General features: G+C 39.3%; 3 protein-coding genes across 9 annotated transcripts; 2 read left to right on the forward strand and 1 right to left on the reverse strand.

Moving 5' to 3' along the window:
* Nucleotides 1–1,650: 1,650 nt before the first annotated feature.
* On the forward strand, nucleotides 1,651–6,166 carry rnf11a (ring finger protein 11a). 3 transcript variants are annotated; one of them, XM_034688362.1, is made up of 4 exons: nucleotides 1,651–1,849; nucleotides 1,941–2,128; nucleotides 3,703–3,875; nucleotides 4,500–6,166. In XM_034688362.1, the coding sequence occupies exons 2-4, from the start codon at nucleotides 2,030–2,032 to the stop codon at nucleotides 4,669–4,671; spliced, it is 444 nt and encodes a 147-aa protein (XP_034544253.1). In that variant the 5' UTR covers nucleotides 1,651–1,849; nucleotides 1,941–2,029; the 3' UTR covers nucleotides 4,672–6,166. The 3 variants fall into 3 exon arrangements, with proteins under 3 accessions (XP_034544253.1, XP_034544254.1, XP_034544255.1); XM_034688363.1 differs by having other exon boundaries at nucleotides 1,651–1,806; XM_034688364.1 differs by having other exon boundaries at nucleotides 1,654–1,689.
* Nucleotides 6,167–8,805: 2,639 nt separating this feature from the next.
* LOC117816010 (heme oxygenase-like) lies at nucleotides 8,806–11,645 on the reverse strand. Its single transcript, XM_034688062.1, has 6 exons — nucleotides 11,521–11,645; nucleotides 10,615–10,665; nucleotides 10,066–10,177; nucleotides 9,741–9,956; nucleotides 9,388–9,660; nucleotides 8,806–9,291 (listed from the first exon to the last, which is right to left on the reverse strand). The coding sequence occupies exons 2-6, from the start codon at nucleotides 10,656–10,658 to the stop codon at nucleotides 9,106–9,108; spliced, it is 831 nt and encodes a 276-aa protein (XP_034543953.1). The 5' UTR covers nucleotides 10,659–10,665; nucleotides 11,521–11,645; the 3' UTR covers nucleotides 8,806–9,105.
* A 6,106-nt stretch (nucleotides 11,646–17,751) lies between these two features.
* On the forward strand, nucleotides 17,752–22,304 carry LOC117815811. 5 transcript variants are annotated; one of them, XM_034687754.1, is made up of 8 exons: nucleotides 17,752–17,967; nucleotides 18,217–18,309; nucleotides 18,735–18,774; nucleotides 18,958–19,091; nucleotides 20,789–20,836; nucleotides 20,925–21,278; nucleotides 21,854–21,889; nucleotides 21,986–22,304. In XM_034687754.1, the coding sequence occupies exons 2-8, from the start codon at nucleotides 18,274–18,276 to the stop codon at nucleotides 22,028–22,030; spliced, it is 693 nt and encodes a 230-aa protein (XP_034543645.1). In that variant the 5' UTR covers nucleotides 17,752–17,967; nucleotides 18,217–18,273; the 3' UTR covers nucleotides 22,031–22,304. The 5 variants fall into 5 exon arrangements, with proteins under 5 accessions (XP_034543645.1, XP_034543640.1, XP_034543644.1 ...); XM_034687749.1 differs by having other exon boundaries at nucleotides 17,770–17,967; nucleotides 21,767–21,889; XM_034687750.1 differs by lacking the exon at nucleotides 17,752–17,967 and adding an exon at nucleotides 17,971–18,003 and having other exon boundaries at nucleotides 21,767–21,889.
* The last annotated feature ends 39 nt before the right edge of the window (nucleotides 22,305–22,343 follow it).

A 22,343-nucleotide genomic window follows, 5' to 3' on the forward strand; every position in this document is an offset into this window, starting at 1 on the left:
CACATTTTTTACCTAAAATGTCATCCAGAGCCACTTTTTTTCAACATTTAAATCTCTGGAGATGCAGTCCAAAGGGCGCTTTTGTGCATTCAATCAAATGGAGAGGAACACAGAGGGTATGTACAGACAATGTATTGTCTGTAAGAGCATCCAGGGGGCATTTTTCCTCATTAAGATGATTGGAAGGGCATTCAGAGGGCCATTTTTTACATTTCATACATCAGAAGGTCATCCAAAGGGCACTTTTACATATTATCCACTGGACAAGCATCTTCATGGACAACATTTATGTGTTTTCCACTGAAAGGGCACAGAGAAGGCAATTTTTAATGGTAAACGCCAGTATATTGCAATGCAGTTAAAAAACTACAGTGGCCCTGAAGGACAAAACAAGTTTACAAAAGATGAACACTTTCACAAAGTTGGAGACAAATTTACATATTGGAAAACATTTTTACATTTTATAAAACAAAATTACATCAGTAAAACACTTTTAAATGGAGAGTAACCAAACGTTGCTCAGTTTGGTTACTCTCCATCCAAACAATCTAAATGACCCCTCGCCAGATCACTCTGAGATCACTTCCGATATTTGGTACATTCCCTTTCAGTTAAAAATAAATGTAAATTTGTTGTAGAAATGGTAAAAGTATTCTGCCGTTTGTAAAATTTTCTCACCGCTTTTAAAAGTGTTTTGATTTTGTAATTTTGTTTTCTTAAATGTAAATTTCAGAATCAGAATCAGAATCAGAAAAAACTTTATTCACATAGGCTACGTTTACATGAGACTTTTAATTCCTCTTTAATTCAGAATTAAAATTAAATCCTCTTTAAAAAGATTTAAAATGATCATGTAAACACCTAATTCCGAATGAAAATGACCATTCCGAATTAAACTTAAATCTGATGTAAGTGGCTGGTTTATTCTGATTTTAAATCCAAATTGAATAATTCCTCGATCATGTATACGTTCATTCCGCTTTAATTTAATTCCGGTCGTTCTGCGCATGCTCGTTCCCTTGTCCTGTCCCGATGACCCACATATTCCACTCTGGCGGGCACATATTTCAGGCTGAGGTAGAGCAGTTGTTGCACTAACCGGCTTTGATTCGCCAAAGTACGGTCTTCCACCTCACTTCTCCGGTCCTCTATCTCACTTCTCCTCCTCAGTTGTAACCGAAAAAATAAAAGAAGCAGGAACTGGAGACTGTTTTCTTCCGGTAAACGTAAATACGTCACGCCCGTCCCTGTCCAATCAGAACCCTTCCCAACCCCCAGACCTTAAGCGGAATTGAATAAAGACGGTTAAACGTGTTTTCCATGTAAACCTCGATTCGGAATTAGTATTTACTTTACTATGTAAACACGGAAATACTGAATAAATAATTCTGAATTAAAAAACATCATGTAACCGTGGCCATGTATCTCAAGAATACAAAGAATTTGACTCTGGTATTTTGTTTTGGCCTTGGAAAAAGTGTTTTGATTTTGTAATTTTGTTTTCTTAAATGTAAATTTTTCTCCAACTTTGTTAAAGTGTTTCATCTTTTGTAAATGTATTTTGTCCTTCAGGGCCACCGTAAAAAAACAGATCTAAATGGCATATCAATTTCAGTTCTATCCGGTGCTTTTATTTTGAAAATATAAGGAGCCACGGTGGAGGTCCGACATCCTGATTACGGTTTTCCGGTTTGTATCTTTCTATGTAAACACCAGAAGCCAACATTTAACTACACAGATTCACTACTCGGTTACGGCTAAAGTCTAAGCTACAAGAGGTTTTACATGCAACCGTGGAGCTGAGCAGTAAGCGAGCACTTTCTGAGGGAGAGACGACGTTGCCTCTTTTGTATGTTGCGTGTGCAAGCTTTTTTTTTTTAGTGACAACAAACTATCAGCTAACAGCTAATTAAGCTAACGACACGCGTCTTCTTGCAAAGGTCTGCAGGTTCTGCTGACACGTGTCAGGTACAGGTGTCTGTCACCCTCATACCTTAGTGGACTCCTCTCTCATGGTGGTCTCAGATCGATGGGGAACTGTCTGTTTTCACGAGGGGCGGATGACCTGTCGCTGCTGAACGAGTCCGAGGGGGGCAGTCTGCCTGGAGAGCCTCCTCCACCATATCAGGTGAGCTGCTGGGGCTCAAATAAAATACACCCAACGGATTTCAGAGCTCTGCATCTGGGCCTTTTAAAGATTTCATTACCACAGCGTGTTTATCTGTGATTAGTTTGACTGTCGGCACATTGTTAGTTTTCAATTAAATTAGAACACCGGATCATGTTGTTCCTGTCTATTTGGACTCGGGTGATTTATTTGAAAGTTGGTGAACTTGTTGCAGGAGTTACCGAATAAACATTAACTATGACTTATGGGATGATGATCTGCAGCGACAGTGCTGTAAACTTTATGCACAGGCTAATATGCTGGCACGTAAATGTCTAATGTGCACAGATAATGTTAAAACAGAGCTTTTTAGAGCTTATGTGTACTCCTCTTTATACTGCCCATTTGTGGTGCAGTTACAGTAGAGCTAAAATGTAAAAGCTTCAGGTAGCATATAATAATGCATATCGAATTGTCCTTAACCCTCCTGTTATGTTGCGAGTCAAATTGACTCTTTTTAAAGTCTAATTTAGGCAATATATGCCTTCCAAACCAGCTTAATGCAGCATAAAAATCTGGACAGCATGTCACAGAACAGGTGTCGTGTTAATTTATCAACATCACTTCATAAAAAAAGAAATATTCAAAATTGAAAATGAAATAAACAAAGATCTATGTCATGTAAGACTATTGTATTTATATTTAGGGCTTTCCAATGTACATTAAAAAATATTTTAACATTGATTTTAATGAATAACTTGTGAGTTATCCTCCTTGAACCATGATCTGTGAGAATTAAAGAACACCAATGGACCAAATCTTGATTTAAATGGTTAGTAATGGAGTTCACTCAGCCCACATTAAGTGACACAAGGTATTTTTCTTGCTTTTGGAAACACTGGAACAAATGCCTTTTTAGGCTTTAATCAAAATGAATGTGTAAACTCTTGTCATATGATCTTTTTATTTCTTGCTGGACATGTATTTTACTTATTTCTAGTCTTTTATAGTTGTGCTGATATGGACCTATGGGTCTGAAATAAAGTCTATCTATCTATCTATCTATCTATCTATCTATCTATCTATCTATCTATCTATTTATGATGCAACGTATTCAATTTAAACTGGGTGAGAAAACTATGATGGTCACATTGTCTATGGTAGACCTGCTGGTCACACTTCTCTGTTTAAAGACGTTAAACTACTGGAACCATAATAATTCTGCAGACACCTTAGAAGCTATACTTTAAATTCAAACAATTCAAATAACTTTATTTAGCCATCATCACATACCCAACTCAATACCACACACATACATTTAAAAAACCATATCACCTACAGTATCCATGGAGCAATCAATAGTAGTAAGTGAAGCTTGTAAAATAAGCAATACATACAGTATAGTCAGTGCCAAAACACACAATGCTTTCATATCACTGAATACTACTGGTCTTGTGGACTCTTATTGCCTTACACTCTCTGATGATGTCCACAAACCTTTAGTCTTACCAAAGTGAGCCTGAGAAATCAAATATTTTACAGGCTGCAGTTGAAACATCTAACACCACTCCCTTTCCTCCTTGTGTTGCTCGTAGGAGCATACTCAGCCAGCTCCAGTGTACCATCCCAACCCAGGTGAGAGTCGTCTGGCTTATCAGCTGACAGAGGAGGAGCAGGTTCGCATTGCTCAGCGAATTGGTCTCATTCATCACCTGCCCAGAGGCATTTTTAACCCAGGCTCTGACCCCTCTGACAAGAAAGTCAAAGAGTGAGTCTTAAATTGGAAAAGCTAATCATATATTGTTATTGTTGTTCTTACTCTTCCTCTTTTTAAACAATCAACATGTTATTTTAGAAAATCAGAAAGGTTGACTTACTAACTGAGGATGCCTTTTTACACTAAACTGCACTGTCAGCCTTTTGGACAGGTAAGGACTCATGTTGATAAAGGTAATTGCTCACGGTCTAAAATAACATGATTTTTTCAGCTACTTAAAAAGTATGTAAAGAACACACACCCATGCACAGCTCTACATCACTGTTTGACATTTCTTGAGCATATACATTATAAAGAAAATAAACAAACATATTAGTGATGTTTATCCACATTAGCTGACTTTGGGTCAAAATGAATTTGGATGAAATAATGTAAAAAAAACATTTTGGTATTTCTAAAATCACTGTATGACCTAATTTGTGGTAGTATTTAGGTTAATAGGATAAGTGATTTTTTTTTTTAACAATACTTGTGGATTTTTGTGTTGCTCTGTTCAGTTTAATGCATTATGGCCTATTCATCATGTTTGGAAATCTGTAAACCTGATTCACCCGACCTCATTTTACTAACATTATCTCGTACTATGATAACAAGGACTGCTTCTCTATCCCCCAGGTGTGTGATCTGCATGATGGACTTTGAGTACAGCGATCCCATTCGGTTCTTGCCCTGCCTTCACATCTACCACGTGGATTGCATCGACCCCTGGCTGATGCGTTCCTTCACCTGCCCCTCCTGCATGGAGCCGGTGGATGCAGCCCTGCTATCCTCTTATGAAACCAATTGAGCTACCCCATGATGGTGGCTCCTGCCTAAAAGTAAAACTGCATCTTTCTTAGCCGAAACTATCCTCACTGTTCAGACAGGTAGCCGAGGGGTGTGGCACTGTGCAGATGTTTGGAGGGTTTGTTAAGAGGCAGTTAGATGTTGAAAACAGTGCCGCACAGAGTGTGTTGGTTTGGTTTGATGTGCACCTATTTAGGCTTGGGAAACTCTTTGCCTTTTTATAGTAGGACAATGTGCCAAATAAAGGCAGGTGAAGAATATTGAAAGCTGTACATGTAGCACAATATTACTTCAAATTACTTTCACTTTTCTATGACTGAACTTGTAATTTCTGATAATTTTTGGTAATCAGATGCATGTCATCAATGTAATTTACCCCCCTTCAGGTGTAATGTGCAATATGTTGAATGTGTGGAGATCATGCAGGAGGTCTGCCTTGGTTACAGGGCTTCTTTGTCAGAAAGTTAGTGAAAACATTAAATTAAGTTCCTCTTTTTCTAAATTAACTCATGGCCTTAAACGTCACAAAACACAGGCCTCTGAACTGAACTGATACGCAATCTTAAAAAAAATAGAAAGAAATAATAATAGTAAATGAATATGTTCTTCTAAACAAAGATTAGCTTTATAGTCCCATGATGATCATGTGTCTACAGAGTGGTGTCACTTTATTATTTAAAGATATCTGGAGTTTTAATCTGGTGTTGTTTTCATCATGTAGTTATTGATGGAGTTTCTTTTCCTTCAAAGCTGCTTTTATTGAGGTGGATCCGTTTCTGTTTATTGCCTTTCCACAAAATAAGGATCTTCTCCTTTACTTTGCCTTGAGATTGAGCCCTCTGTTTTGTTTTAAAATCAGTGTGTCCTTTTTTACATTGTTTACCGTCACTGACATCAACAAAGACAACATGCGCTGTGCAATCCCACGTAAAGCACCTTGGAATACCCCTCCTCTGGCACTCTGTAGCTCGTGGATTTTATAGACGATTGTGAGTCATGATGTTGGTATGTGTGATTTTTTTTTTTCTTTCTTTCTTTTCGAGGGGATTGTGGATGGTTACTCATGTTGAGGCGACATAGTCAATGAACCTTGACAATTGTAAACCTTTTTGTAGTTACCTCTCTTGGCCTGGTCAAAAATGCTTTCATCTTTTGGATCATTTCTGAATGTAAAGCAATGTTTAGCTTTTAGAGATTCAGACAGTAAGAAGTGACATAACTCAGGCTGCTGTGCCTTTTTAGGGTTTGTGGTAAGCCAATTTCTGTGAAGTACAATCATTTCTGACAGTTGAATTTTAGTCCTCTAGGGGGAGACAGATACCAGCACTGTTCTGATTTGTGTCACTCTTTAATAGGCCTAACAGGACAGGGCCAGACATTTGCTCTGGCTGCTGTAAACAATCATTGTGTGTTTTAATTTACAATGTGTGCCACCAGTGCACAGGTTTTAGGAAAATCATGAAACCACAATAAAGTGGATACCAAATCTAAAACAACTGTTCTGTGTATTCTTGTTGTGATCTGAGAAAACGGAAGACAACATTGTAGCTCAATAAATTATTCATCTTTTATTTTGTAAAAAGGCCAAATGAATGGATACAAGCAGTACAAAACAACATATCAGAGGAAATATACAAAACTGATTTAAAAAAAACCCATTATTGACCATTTCTCTGTTTAGTCCAGTAATTCAACAAAATGGGGTGAATTAGTCTTTGCTGTTTCTTTGTGATAATGTATAGTGAGCAGGATGTTACATCATCAAAGTGAAGGGGTTCCTTCTCTATAACTATTATTTCACTAAACATGATCCCATTACCAACTAAAGAGATAAACAGTTTGTCACAACATATCTATTTAAAGATTTTCTTTGTTATAAAAAAAAGGTTGAAAAACAAGCCAAAACATGATGGCTTGAGTCACAAAATTGTCAAATGTGTTATTATTTGCAAAAGCAAGTGAAAACCAAAATCTCTGGAACAAACAAAACAGAAATTAATTAACACAAAATTCCAGTGTTAAACCAACCTTACTCATCGAGAGCTACTCTCAGACTCCTCGGAAAAACATGATGGATAGAGGCTTTTAAGGGCTTAGCCCCTCCCTCTGGACCAACCAACTCTTAGGAGCAATTAACTTTTCTGTACCCAATATATCCAACCACCAACTCATCTTATCTTAAAAACTTGTGCTACACTACATCACTAATCACCTCTCCCCAAAATACCCTTCATAAACCCCCTCAGTTCATGAATAAAAGCTAATTAACCTCTACCTATGCTCCACAAGGTTCTTTCCATCATTACCACACCTGAGCTCACTCTTCCCTCCCCCATAAAAGGAGGCTGCACCCTCAGATCCTATTCCAACACTGAGGCCGTTTCGGAAACCGCCTACTATACCAGCAGTACGTACTGATTTGGGCAGAATTCGGTATGTAGTAAGCAGTGTGTGAACAAGAGCAAAATCTGCAGTTAGCCAGAACTCCTGGGATGTCTACTGATTAGTTAAAATTTCACAGTATGCATAGGACCAGTCTGTCTTGCGCACTGTTTCCCATAATGCACAGCGCTCGGTCCGCCTTTTCTTTTTCCTTCTTTCTTGATGGGAGGAATTCCGTTTTTGGGTGCAGTGGAAGTTATCAAATGACATATAAACCACTTCCTAACTTTTTAAATCATAAGTGGATGCTAAAGAAGCAGTTTCTCTAATGGCTTTGCCGTTGTTTACTTCCGCTTTCCAAAACCAGAAATCCAGTGATGCCTGGCCCAGCATACTGCAACACAGATCGAACAGAACAGTCATATTACATACTAAATTCAAAAGCAGTATCTAGTAGGCAATACCTACTGCCTACTACGTTAGTAAGTAGTATGTAGTAGGCCGTTTCGAAAACAGCCTGAATCTGTGGAGTGGCCGATCAGCATGGTTAGTGACCAGAACATGAATTAACAGGTTACCTTAACAATCTCGTAGTGGGTCTCTTGGATCGTTATAGTGCCTGCACTCACAACAACAATCACAGGGAGAAAAAGTGTGTGTGTTGTGTGTGTCCAGGTGTGTGTGCGTGCCTCGCCATGTGCCGTTCACAAGTGACAACACCTTTGTCACATTCTTTAATCAATTAAATCATTTTTATGATGTGTCAACTTGTTTATTTATTTTTGGGTGTGTTTTTATAGAGGAGGAACTGATGGGAACTATTTACTCATACAACTACAAAAAATAGTCCCTTAGCACCTACGGTTGCTAGTGCTTCCATGGCAACTTATATAATTAACATTAAGCTTAACATTTTCACTTATAGTAAAGTAGAAATATTACCTGCTGGCATTTTGAATGGATGCATACATGGCCACAGCACCTGATGAAGGTTTTCTGCCCTGTAACTTTTGCAGTCTGTTGACATTTTCTATTCACTCACCCTGTAAGACTACTCAAGCCCATCCCTGCTCTGTTTTGTGTTTGTATTGTCTTCTTCAAATTTGGTAGACATCTCTATTATTCAGTTCCTTGTTTTTCCAACCTCTCTCGTTTGTTCTGCTCTGTTCCTTTTTTTTCTTATTATTATTAGGTCAACCATTAACCCTAGATCTTAAGTTTCATGCCTCCCAAATAAATACAAATCTGTAATGTTGTTTGCTAATTTAAAATGCTAACGGTAACTTACATTTTTTGCTACAGTGTCACAGAAACAAGTGAAATATACTGGACTCCTTCCCGTGGATTGGTTTGAACTAATGTGTGGGATTGAGTTATCCCTAGCAACACTTTGCTGTCAAGAAATACACCACTTTTGTTTTGGGGTTTTCAAATTCTAATTCTTATCCGACAATCCAGTCCAAAACTCCATACTCTTTATCTTCCATTAAATGAATGACAAAGAAAAGCAGTGAGAGCTTTCATTTAGGAATCTGAAGCCAGCAATTTAATCTGTATCTAGTGTATTATTAGAAAACAGGAGTAGACCAAAGGCCAGATGAACAGCAGGCACTCAGCCAGGTGCCAAAACATTTGTGCAAATGTCAACCAGCTGGACACTGAACATCAACAGTGTCAGACTGCATTACAAGAAAACAGCCTGGAGGTGCACGTGCAGTGCCAACTGAAACACTGACAAATGCAAATCACAAAGTTACAGTTTTCAAGATTTTATTAAAAAATGTTTTTTATTTACAGTATTAAAACACACGGTTCAAATATCCCAATGCATACTGGTATAGTGTCCAACATTACATTGCATTTTTTTTTTAAATCAGCACAAATCTTTGATTGATATAAAGAAAGTGTGGGTCACAGTTAAATAAAAAAATATAACATTGTAATTCCTTATTTACAGACTTATTTAAAAAAAAATTTGGTTTCCAATAGTTTCATGGTACAAAAAAACCCCAGCAAAGAGCCAATACATCACATCTCTTGCTTCACATTTTCTCTAAAAGGCATAGATTCCCATACTGACTGTGGCAAGAGCCACAAAAAGTCCCAGAACCATCCTGAGCAGTGGGCTGGTTTTGATAATGGTCCCACTGATCTGCTGTTTGCTCAATGGTGAGGCGTGTGTTGAACAGTTCTGCAGGTTATTTTCAGAGACAACCATCATCTGTAGATCATCAAAGACCTATAAAAAAGAAATGACAAGAATATCCTCAAAAAATGCAAAGGCAAAAGTTAATCTTTTATGTACAGCTGCCCTGCAAGTGACATCACTCTGTACCTGAATATTAAGCTCAAAGGCTGTGACAGCCTCCTCCAGCACGCTGTTCCTCTCTTCCTCTGTCAGCTCCACGCTGTTCATCCTGCTTCGGTACAACTGTTTAAAGAGGTTTGGGCTGGTTACGTTGGGGAAGGCGAAGAACTCTAGACCCTCACTGCTCTGTAGCCCCAAGGACTTCTGTGCGATACGACTCAGGACCTGCCCTCCAGATAGGTCACCAAGGTACCGCGTGTAAGCATGGGCAATCAGAAATTCAGGGTTTTCTTTACCAATCTGAAAAAAGAAAACAGGTGTTATAGAACAAAACTTCAGAGGTACAGTATGAGTAATACATGTGTGACACATGAACATACCTGTCTGAGTCTGTGGCAGTATCTTTTAGTGGCTGTAGGGACAACAACCTTCTGTCTCCAGTCCTTGCCGTAGAAAAACTCCAGGTCTTTTTCCAGGGTCTTCAGGCGGGCCAGCTCAGATGGAAAGTAGATAGGCGCAACGCCAGGGTGGTTGGAGTTTCTGTCCAGTTCTTCTTCCAAAGCCTGATAAATCTTGTACAGGGAGCAAATGAGGACCTGAAGAAGAGGAGCAGAGATGTTTTCAGACAAAATCACAGTATGATATGACTTTTTTTTTTTTTTCAACAATAATGAATTTGAAATATGTTGAGTTAGGCTATTTTACCTTGTACTGTGGCAGGGTGACCTTTCCTCTCTGGAAGCTGAGCATCAGCTCTGTGTTTTCTGCCCTGGTGTGACTATCTTTTGTCACATCTTTGATGAGTTCTGACAGATCCCTTAGAAAGAAAACAGAAAGTATAAACCAATACAGCCATGCCCATTTAGTGCCATACATAAAGGTGCTCTTAGACTCAAGCTTAGGGTAGAAAGCTGTGAAAACATAAAGAAAAAGAGACACCAAAGTACAGAAAATAGGTTATATATATACACAAAGTGTGTACTACTGAACCTACAGATGTTGATCTTTATGCAGGCAGCTGATAAAACATTAAGTAAGCAGCACATTTTGTGCTAAAGACCTAGTTTTGGATGCTGCAGCACTGATGCAGATGTTATCTTTACAACTCAGTTTGAAGTTAATGTTTGGCCAAGATATTTGCACAACCTCGTGTGGGAACATTTCATGGATCAATACATGGTGGTGGTGCTGAAAGATGGACAAGGTAGGAAGATAGATATGGAGATAAAATAAATCAAAGCCTCTCATTCTTACCTGCCAGTCATTTGCTCTGCTGTTGTCTTCTTATCTGTCACCATTTTGGCTCTGAAAAAACCCCCACAAGATGTAAATTTAAGATATGATACAGTCATCATCATCATCATCATCTTCAAGACCCTTCAACTGGTATTGGTGTATGACACAGCTGTCACCCTGTCTGCTACAAGGGCTGGTGTTGCTTAACCTAAATGATATACCTGAAAGTTACAGATTCACATTAAGCTTAATGATTAAACGACCATTTTTCATTTTGTATCTGCACACCTGCACATGTGCATGAAAGCTCTCTCTTTGAAAATATGAATGAAATGGAAATCCGTATTTACACATTTTATGGCTGTCATCCAAGCTTTGTGAATTAATTTTAATACATTGAAAATTACTTAATGCAAGTATTAAAGTACAGAAACAGGACTCTCTAATATGATTTGACTTTATGTTACATTAGACTATTCAGTTTTAAATTGAGCACACAAAAAGTAGCAGATTATATCTTGCTAGAAAACTTCATGCAGGAGGGTTCACTCCTTAGTTTAAACTACTAATTAAACTGTTCTTTTACATAGTTACATTTCCACGCCTAATTTTGCATATATATTCACAAACTGCAGGGAATGAAGTGTTGGTCTACACCTCCCTCTTAACAATTGTGCCTCAGTATGATGAAATGAACCCTGTAATGTGGCTATGGGAGATTTGAATTTCTTGTCCAATTCTTCATCTCTGGGCTTCTTTTGCTAAAGTAGCCCTTCAGAGATCTTTAAGCAGCCCCATGCAAGAACTATCCCTCTCTTCCAACATGCTCCCAATAGTATCTTTAGGATTTAAGACTTGTACAATGCAAGAAAAAGGTGTTAAAATTCAAAGTTTGAGAGTTAAATAGCATTAACTTTTACTCACCAGTCAGGGAAAAAGTCTTGTGAGTTCTGTAGTTTGGTTTTTATCCTGAAAGATCCCTTGTTTTCTCTCTGGATGTCCCGCACAGTCTGTCCTCAGGCTGCCACAGTTCTTTCCTCAATTTATACAGTCCTCCTCTGTCTCCTCCCCTCTGGCTCAAGGAAAACATCAACTCACCAAACCTCAGCTAAACATGATAGCGCAACTTCAGCAAAAGTTGTAGGAGGGACTGAAAGTTAACATGATTCAGCAACTTTGAGACATACTTGGAAAAACGTTGAGGGAGGGAGGTGCTATGGGACTAAACATGAGTAAGGAAGTGTGAGTCATTCCCTGAAAAAGCAGGAAGAGGAGGGACAACTGCTAAACATGACAGTGCAGCTTTGAAATTCCAGAGTTGAGCCAGACAACAGGGAGAGACTCTAAACATGACTGTGTGAGTTTCTGGAGCAAGGGAGGGAGGAAGTGTTGAAACAGTGACTCATAGTACAGAAAAACAATCACACGATTGTGTGGACAATACACCAGCAGATTTCAGTTAATCAGAACTATGAACTGGTTTTACCGCGCTGCTGAACTGATACGTGTGTAAACATTCACAGCGAGAAGGTTGTTTAAATGCTCCAACTGCTAGAATCCATACTTTCATTCCTACAGCTATCATCAACATGATTATTGTAAAAGAAAGGATGATCTGTCTATTATCATTAATTTGCATTTCCTGCATACAATACATATGCTTTTGCTATTATTGTTGGCACTGTAACCATAAGTCAGCTTGCAGTTGTATTAGTTATTGTTGCCTGATTCTATTCATCTCTTTCTATCCTCTTTCCAATCCCAACACGGTCGAGGCGGATGGCTGTTCAACATGTGTCTGGAGTGGAGATTTAAGTATTAAGATACACTTTTATGAGGCAAAAAGGTTCAGCTTTTACTTTGTAACAACCTGTGAATTCTACATCAGTAACTGTCCTTTTTTGTATTAGATTATCATGGATGCATATTTATCCACCAATCAGTTTGTGGATCAGTCTTTACAAGCTTGCACCTTGAAACCAAACATCCTTCAATCCCACAGAACTTTATCTTGAAGATAAAGCCCATGTGAGGACTGTTTCTCTTTCTGTAGACAAAGCAGTACCCTTTACATCTTTGCTGATTTGACCAGTAAATGTGTAAGTGGTATTTTAAACAAAAAAGTCTCACCCTGCTTTTTTTTACAGTCATTGCTGTAAATATTTGCAGTGAAAATGTAAAAAAAATACTGTTTAAGGATTCAGGTTAGCGTAGAGGTTCAAATGTGTGTCCCATATTTAGAGGCTATAGTCTGTCCCCACTCTCTCCTCCCCGCACTTCCTGTGTCTCTTCAGTGGTCCTATCAATAAAAGGCAAAATGCCTGAAAAATGTATTGTTTAAAGAGTCTGGCCTGACACCTTACCCCATACAATGGGTACAGGCATTACAAATTACAGTATTGTTGTTGATGGTCTTGTTTGTTTTTGTAGTTAAAAACAAAAACAAAAACAGTGCCACTTTTAATTTCAGTCTGTTTCATAACCAGTGAAAAACTCCTCACAGCAGCTTTAATGTTCCCTGGTGTCAAAACTCTCAACACACATATGCATATTATAAGTATGTGTGTGTGCAAATATATGTGGTAAAGAACAATCATAAGCAATATGTATCAACAATAATTGTAGTTGTGCAGTCGTGTGAGAATGAGGTCAGGGTGGATGTTGGAGGCAGTTAAAGATGACATTCTGTGGTGGTGAAGATGTGTGTCAGACTGCCCCTTTGACTCTGTCATGTTTCCAGGAAACTCCTAGTTGGCGTGATTACCAAAGACTTTCCTCGAAAGGAGGCGTAATAGGGGTTTATGTGGGTCATTCTGTGTTTAGGTTTTTCTTACTGTTGTGTGCCAACTGCTGTTGTATTGTTGGTGGATATGGTAAAGAACGATATCAAGACTTATGTATCAGCAACAAGTGGAGATGTGTGGTAGTGGTAATAGGTCAAGGTGAATGTAGGTCAAAGATGGGGTTCGGCATGATGGGTGGGGTTGTAAGATTGAGTTTTTCGCAGAACGTTGCAGTGTTGCTGGTGATGGTTCTTGAACTGCCCCTTTGACTCTATCAACTTTCCAGGAAACACCTACAGTTGGTGCTGTCGTATTGAGGACCAATGCATTTCCATGAATGGAGGCGTGGTGGAGATGTATGTGGGTGTGTTTATGTGGGTTTGATGGACAGTTGGACGTTTTGGGGTTCAACTGCTGCATTAACGAAAGGGAGAGCGAAAATCAGAGAAAGAAAACCGCCTTCAGGATGCTCGAGAAACCTTTGTGAACATTTCATGCCAAGATGACAGCTTATTCTGGAAAACTGAAGGAGCAGGCAGCCTCAAAGGTTCTGACCTGACCAAGAAAAGCAGATAATATGAAGTTTGATAATGATGAAAACAACCATATGAGAGTGAACCAAAAGGTAAAGTTGCTTAGCAGAATGTTAATTTAGCAAAAACTCACTCTAAAAAGCCAAAAGGAACTTCTGTTTCAGATCAATGTCTTTGAGTGTAGCAACCAATTATGTTATATCTCACAATAACATTATACCCTTCAGCTCTTATGCAGTACCCTTTTTATTGTTTTCACATTGTTAAACGGTTATGGAAACATTGATCATAGCTGCTTTTGCATATATTGCATGTATATTATAACAATATCAGGGCTAATGTGGAATGGGTTGAATTTACTGAGATCACCTAACATTACAGAGGAAAAAATATGCTGTTTTGATTTATGTGTAGATTTCATTAGACATGCAGCACTTTTTAGAGAATGCACTGCAGTAGTTGAAAAAATTAAACCTTGAAAACCCTGCTTATGACTGCTGGGGTGTAAACTCTCTCAACTTCTTGGAATATAAGAGGTCATGCAGGGTGATGCTGGCCAGCCTGGGACTTGCAGATAGTGTCCTTGTCTCTCCCCCTCCACAATGCCCTTATGCCCTCAGTCAACCCCCACATGCACTCAGGAATATCAGCAGCTGTAATCATCTGTGAGATTAAATTCTACAAAATCTTTTGGCAAAAGTGCTTACAATGTGAGGAACTCTTCACTCAGGATTAGGAGGTGTAGTACCTTTACATTTTAGATTTTGATCTGTTTCCTCTTCATTTTAATAGAGAGAGTCCATACTGTTGTTCACTTTTGTCTTCAAAGTTTTTTGTGGCTTCACTTGCATTTTTTAATGTGTCTGTGTTGCTCACTTTCCACCAATCGCCTTCCTGGCACTGGCACAAAATTCCACCTTCAACTTGCATGGAGCGATCAGCCATCAGCTTAGCTCCACTCATGGCTCCAGATCGTACTTTTCCCCACATGGGACTTATTCCCCTAATTCACTGGTGCCAGTGCCTCAACATGCATTTGTAACAGGTTGTTGTGAGTGCACCTAATAAATTTCACTAAAATATTTATATTCCTTATATTTTTTATTTTGGTTTCATTTATTCCTCCTACTTGCGTATTCTGGAGTCTGTGTGTGCGGGGGCGTGATAACATAGGTATGTAGGCACTCACACACAGCTCATGGATTTCTGTATTGCTGTCTTTTGTCACAGAGCTGAGAGTAAGTACCAGAACCCCACACACTGTTTCTTGGTTTGTCATTCACTACCAAAACAAAACCCACACAACACAAGGAGTAACACACACAGGTTACACGTGGACCTGTCTGCCACTAGCTTGACCCCACACTGGACTTGCTGCCACTGCCTTCAATCCAGATCCCATCCATGCAGAGCCATCTAGCACCATCTTTGGTGCTCTCCCACCACCAATGGTACCATCTCCTACCATTTTGGACATGTCCCAAATTTGATCCCTCTTTTCCCCTCACAGAATATCAACAGCCATCTTCAGTATATTGTGTGCCCCGCTGCCCACTGTCTCTCACATTGGACTGCTTTTTATCATCTCCAATCCCTCTACACACAAATTTATCAGAAAGCAGCTTGAGTTATATCTTTGCAAACGGGTCTAAAGGGAAGCAGAAAGATGTTCAGGTGTGGACAAGGACTGGAGTTCCTCTGGGGTTCTCCCTGAATTAAACCAGTCAGGGGTGTCCACCACTGCCACCTACAGGCAGGAGAGGAGTCATATGTAGCAACTTAAAGGATTCTCTCATGGGTCCTCATCCACAAAGTGGCATTAATTAATGACACCAAACAAGATAAGCTTGTCAAAGACAAGGTAGGTTACTTGACATTTTTGGCAGGCGCACATAGTTGGGTGTTTTAAAGGTAAAAGACAACATACATGCAAACAACATTTTAATGGCCTACCTTTCTTCCTTAAACCAAGGCTCTCTTTTTCTTACACTTCTGGAAATACAGCAAAACAATCAGAAAGGCAATGGGTAACGATGTTGGGTAGGTTGCAGACATATTTTCTTACATTGCATTCAAAACTAAGAACATTTCCTTGTGAGAATGGGTGCATGTGATTTTGAAACAAGAAAATAAAAATAAAACAGTAGTTGTGTTGAAGACAAGTTTTGTGTCTTGTTGTCTTCATGGGGTGCAATATGTTGCAGACATTGTGTAGCCTTTAAAGGCAGATTGATTTTTGCGCCAGATTTAAAAGCAATTGTACAAATTGAAGTGCCCTGATCTTTTTTTGGATGTGTGATGTGTAGATTTTGTCTACCCTACTTGGGATTTGTACAAGATCAAAACACAAATAAAAACTCTACTACAACAGTGCACAAAATATATATTATATCAATTGGACAGGGAAAGCATTGACACTTAGTAAGCAGTTTATTTGAAACCAGAATTTTCTTAAACAGGATTTACTCAAATGTGTGTGCAAAAACTTCGAGGTAGGATACATATGTTTACAAAAGTTGATTTTGCGATACCTTTAAACTTCTTGCTCAATTTTGGAGGCAGGTATTGGCATCTTTACCTCTTATCATTACTTTGCTATCTTATATTACAACAGGCTTTGCAAAGTCAGATTGTTGATACTTAAATAAATCAAGGCCGAAATGATGATGTAGTATGCTTTGCAGGAGTAGGCCTACAAGAAGCAAATACCATTAGCCCCATTAGTAACAGCAGACACATTAATTTAACACTGATGCATTACTGGGCTAATTTATTCAGATTTCATTCAATGGTATAGTATTTTAAAATGGACAGTTATTAAAACAAAAACTGTTTCTTTGATTACTTTAATTGTAAGCTACTTATTTGCCATAGCTTTTTATTTGCACTTTTGGATAAGAATTTGAATGGTGGACTTTCGTGTCAGCCAGCATTTCTAAACTGTGTTTGTGACTCAGTGTAGTACGAAATGTTTCCAACTAGTTCAGAGAGGCCCAAATAAATCATGTCATGTGAAGTTAATAATACAACTCGCAGAACTATATCTGCTTAGGCAGTGACAGGATGCAATGACATAACAGTTAATTGGTGATCCATTAAATCACAGCACTCTCTGTCCATTTTAACAAGAGTCAGCAAAGACTGCAGGAGCAGCTCTAAACGTGAGTCAGCAGCTTTTCCTCAGCACAGTTCAGACATGCGAGTTAGTGGAGTGGACAGTCTATGGTTAAAGTATGGCCGATGATTTGTCTACAGCAGTTAACCACATGTTAGCTTGCTGTGAAGGCAGACAGTGCCACACATGCTCAGGGGTGTCAAACTAATTTCAGTTCAGGGGCCACATACAGTCTAACTTGATCTCAAGTGGGCCGGACCAGTAAAATCATAACATAAGAACCTATAAAGAAGGACAACTTTGTTTTAGTACAAAATGTACAAGAACAGGTACAGGTGCAGGTGCGCTCCATCAGCACAATGATTGTATGCAACCCCCAGAGAACAAATCTGATATAGCAGTTACTTTTATTGAAAAAATTGCAGTTAATGTCTTGTTTTTTTTTCATTTTGGGAAGTCATCCACTGTCCGGATTGGAACCTCTGGTGGGGCCGGTTTTGGCCCGCGGGCCGTATGTTTGACACCCCTGCAGGAAAACAGCTTCAGAAATTAACGTTATTTTTCAGTGAAGTTTGGCCGGTGGTAGTCTAACTGTGAACCCCCCTGTTTTCTGCAAATGCTGTTTAAAAACTGTGAACGTGTAGTGTGGCGACCTATTTTATACAGTCTATGGTGGCGACACAGGTAGTTATTAGGAGCTAATGGACAATAATTTCCTCGAAGTGTTAGTACCTGCCTGTGTTCATTTGTTTAAGATAACAACAGACAAAGGGGTGGGGAATTATGATATTTGAAGTGTAGGAGACAATTAAAACTAATCTGTTCAGTGATGTTGAAGTCTGCCTCTCAGCTTTCTAGACCTCTCGAGCGTTCATGTCATAGCTCTCTTTATTAGCAAAGTTGGTACACCTGTGTTAGTGTTGGCCAACAATAAAGCCAGGTAAGCACTCACTAGATTCGCTGACCCACTTTTACGGTACGATTGAAGATATACAGTTAGTTTGGCCTCTTTTTTCGTTTCACGTTGACGTTAAGCTAATTTCTAAACAATGCTTCAATCTGAGCATGTCTCGATAAACACTTGATTTTCCTTTGCATTACTGGTGTTTCCTTTGCAGTCAAAACTTCATGGTAAATTTGATTTAGCTTGACGTTTCTACACTGTGTCTGTGTATGGATGCTGAGACAGGATTCTTGAGAGGACACAGCCAGAGAGGAGAAAAGGTCCTATAAAGTCCCACAAGTGATGGATGTGGAAGTGCTTGGGGAACCAGATAATGAGGCATGTAGCACCAAAACACTACACATGGTGGATTCTGGCCTTTACTCGTACCTTAAGGTTTAACAACGATCATTCATCTGCATGTGGAAACGGTCAATTTTAGAAGTGTGAGAGAAGTTTATGTAATTTAATTTGTGAAATGGTCACATTGCATAGTCTATTTTGTGTTGGGTGTGTGCATATCTTTGAACTTTGAACTGTTCTGCTTTGTGGGGCTTTGTCAGTTTTTTTCCCAGTTTATAGTAGTATGTGTGAAAATTAATAGGTTCAGACTGGCACACACTGTTCTAAACTCTGTGGAAAGGGGGACTTATGTAGTCCTGTAAATGTATACAGTAAATGTTTAACTGAAATATTACCTTGAGAGTAGATTGATGTTTTCTTAATTGACAGATGTGAGTATTCATTGTTCAACACTCTTTCAGGAATCAAACAACTTACCAAGTGAGAAAAGGGAGCATTCTGGTAAGAGGATTTTTAACATAAACTTGTGTGATTAACGGTGCAGCAGAGGTTTTTATCTTTCACATATTTAAAATGGCAGTAATGCAGCTTATCTATGTTGTAAAAACAAAGTAATGTAAGTTTGAAGAAAGCAAGAAAAGACTGATCATCTATTCTTTGATATGAATACATGAAACATTTCAGGTGGTGATGAAGCTGAACTTTATAGAGCTGAGTCCACAGGCATCCTGCCTGCTTTCCCAGGGTGTGTTTCACAGAACAGATGGGGAATAGGAGGAGGAGAAGGAGGAAGAGGAGGAGGAGGAGAGGTAGGAGAGGTAAGAAAACAGATGATAGCACGGGATTAACAAATTTTACTATAAATGAACACATTAAGTTCATTTATAGGTGTTAGATTGTAAGAGCATACAGTCATGGCCAAAAGTTTTGAGAATGACACAAATATTACATTTTCACAAAGTCTGCTGTTTCAGTTTTTATAATGGCAATTTGCATATAATCCAGAATGTTATAAGGAGTGATCAGCTCAACTACAATTAATTGCAAAGTCCCTCTTTGCCTTGAAAATGAACTTTATCACCAAAAACACATTTCCACTGCATTTCAGCCCTGCCACAAAAGGACCAGCTAACATCATTTCAATGACACACAGGTGTCACACACATTAACACAGGTGTGGGTGTTGATGAGGACAAGGCTGGCGATCAATCTGTCATGATTGAGTGACTGGACACTTTAAAAGGAAGATGGTTCATGACACCATTGTTCCTCATCTGTTAGCCATGGTTACCTGCAAGGAAACACGTGCAGCCATCATTGCATTGCACAAAAAGGGCCTAACAGGGAAGTTTATAGCAGTGAGTAAGTTTGCACCTCAGTCAACCGTCTATCGAATTATCAAGAACTTCAAGAAGAGAGGTTCAATTCAATTGTTGCCAAACAGGCTCCAGGGCGCCCAAGAAAGTCCAGCAAGCGCCAGGACCGTCTCCTGAAGGTGTTACAGCTGCGGGATTGGGCCACCACCAGTGCAGAGCTTGCTCAGGAATGGCAGCAGGCAGGTGTGAGTGCATCTGCACGCACAGTGAGGCAAAGACTTTTGGAGGAAGGCCTGGTGTCAAGGAGGGCAGCAAAGAAGCCACTTCTCTCCAGTAAAAACATCAGGGACAGACTGATATTCTGCAGAAGGTTCAGGGACTGGACTGCTGAGGACTGGGGTAAAGTCATTTTCTCTGATGAATCCCCTTTCCGATTGTTTGGGGCATCTGGAGGAAGGCTTGTTCAGAGAAGACGAGGTGAGCGCTACCATCAGTCCTGTCTCTTGCCAACAGTGAAGCATCCTGAGACCATTCATGTGTGGGGTTGCTTTTCGGTCAAGGGAGTGGGCTCTCTCACAATCTTGCCTAAAAACACAGCCATGAATAAAGAATGGTACCAGAACGTCCTCCGAGAGCAACTTCTCCTAACCATCCAAGGGCAGTTTGGTGATGAAGAATGCCTTTCCAGCATGATGGAGCACCTTGCCATAAAGCATCATAACAAAAGTTATGTCATAACAAAATGGCTCGGGGAACAAAACATTAAGATTTTGGGCCCTTGGCCAGGAAACTCCCCAGATCTTAATCCCATTGAGAACTTGTGGTCAATCCTCAAGAGGTGGTCGGACAATCAAAAAGCCACAAATTCTGACAAACTCCAAGCATTGATTATACAAGAATGGACTGCCATCAGTCAGAATTTGGTCCAGAAGTTGATTGACAGCATGCCAGGGAGAATTGCAGAGGTCTTGAAAAAGAAGGGTCAACACTGCAAATATTGATATATTGCATGAATTCTGTGTAATTCTCAATAAAAGCATTTGATACTTATGAAATGCTTCTAATTGTATTTCATTATACCATAGAAACATCTGACAAAAACACCTAAAAACCCTGAAGCAGCAGACTTTGTGAAAATGTAATATTTGTCTCATTCTCAAAACTTTTGGCCATGACTGTACTTCTTCCTGGTCATACAGGACAGGTTGTTGCACTCATGTTACCCAGCAGAGGGCGTCATTTATCAGGTAATTATCCTTCATCTGTTTTTCTCTCATTTTTATCCTGTGAATTATTATTGCACAGTTGTAATTTTCCACCTCTTGTCTGTTTTAGGACATTCAAAGCTCCATGTTGGAGTACTTGGTGTGTTTAGATAACCGGCACAACATGGCAGACTGTTCTGTTACCAGGACCACCAGCCTTCCTGTAACCCCAGAAACCCAGAAACCTTGTACGGTTATACCTGTACCAGGATCTGTACTTTATCCCATGCTACCAAGCCCCACGGCTGATGCCTACACCCCCATAACTTCTATGTGCAGTCCCACTGATTCAGCCTGGGACACCCTCAGATCCACATCCGGGAGTCCTGGAAGCTTTGGCCAGGATCCTGTCAGGGCCGCAGCTCACTTGCACCTGTTGGGGGAATCCTTGTCCCTGATTGGACAATATCTTCAGGAAACAAATGTGAGTAGATTCAATACTAGTCTGGCTGTTTTTCTAGGGTGTGTTTACACTTGTACTTAAGGCTATCCTTTGATGCTTAGAGTGTATGATGCTTTCGAAACATTAAAACTTATATTTAATAGAAAATAGTACAAAGAAAAAATATTTTATCTTGTAGCTGAAACACTGATTTGTTTTTGGAAATAATATGCACATTTTGGAAATGGTGCTGCCAACATGATTTGAAAAAGTTGGTACAGGGTCATGTTTACCTCTCTGTATCATCACATCTTCTTTTAACAACATTCTATAAGCTCTCAGGGAACTGAGGAGACCAATTGCTGTAATATTGACACAAACATGTGGCTCTAGTTTCTCTTTTATCGCTGCATCTATCTGTCTATAGACTAAAAGACCTCAGGATAAACCCCAGGTCCGATTGAGACTCTGAGACAACAAGAAAACAATGAACTAGAAGATAATATTACTCTTTGTTGTATCTCCTGTAGAAAACAGTGAGTGTGCCGAGTAGCTTGTCCTTGCTTTTGGACTCTCTGCTGTGTGCCCTAGTTCCTCTGATCTCCCTCACCTCACAGATACCTGAGCTGAGGAACTGCACACAACATACACTGGTGAGAGATGCAGCTACATCCACAACATGAGTGAAATATCTTTTTGCCAGTAAGTTGTGTTACCATCAAGTTTCACTTTTTTTTATTTTTTTTAAGGCCTCCACTCTGGAAAACATAAACTATTTGATGCCTGGGCTGTAAGTGATGATAAAGTCCCTCCTGGCAGTTTTCAGTACTTTTTGACATACTGTGAAAAGCTATTTGTTAGTTTAAATTAACAAATCTAATCATTTGTTATTTTTTTTGTAGTTTAAAAAAAAACATAGGTTGTAGCATTGTACTCATGTGTTTGACACTGGTGAATATCTGACAGGATGTAACCCAGATCAAGAAAGAACTTCCTCGTTTCTATGAGAACTCCAATAAAAGTCATGGAAGTCAGGTTGATGACATCATCCTTTTAAGGCAAAAGTCACATATGAGTTAATCCTTCATGTGTTGTTTCATTAATGGT

The sequence above is a fragment of the Notolabrus celidotus genome, chromosome 7 (genome assembly GCF_009762535.1).
Source record: "Notolabrus celidotus isolate fNotCel1 chromosome 7, fNotCel1.pri, whole genome shotgun sequence".
Taxonomy (NCBI): Eukaryota; Metazoa; Chordata; class Actinopteri; order Labriformes; family Labridae; genus Notolabrus; species Notolabrus celidotus.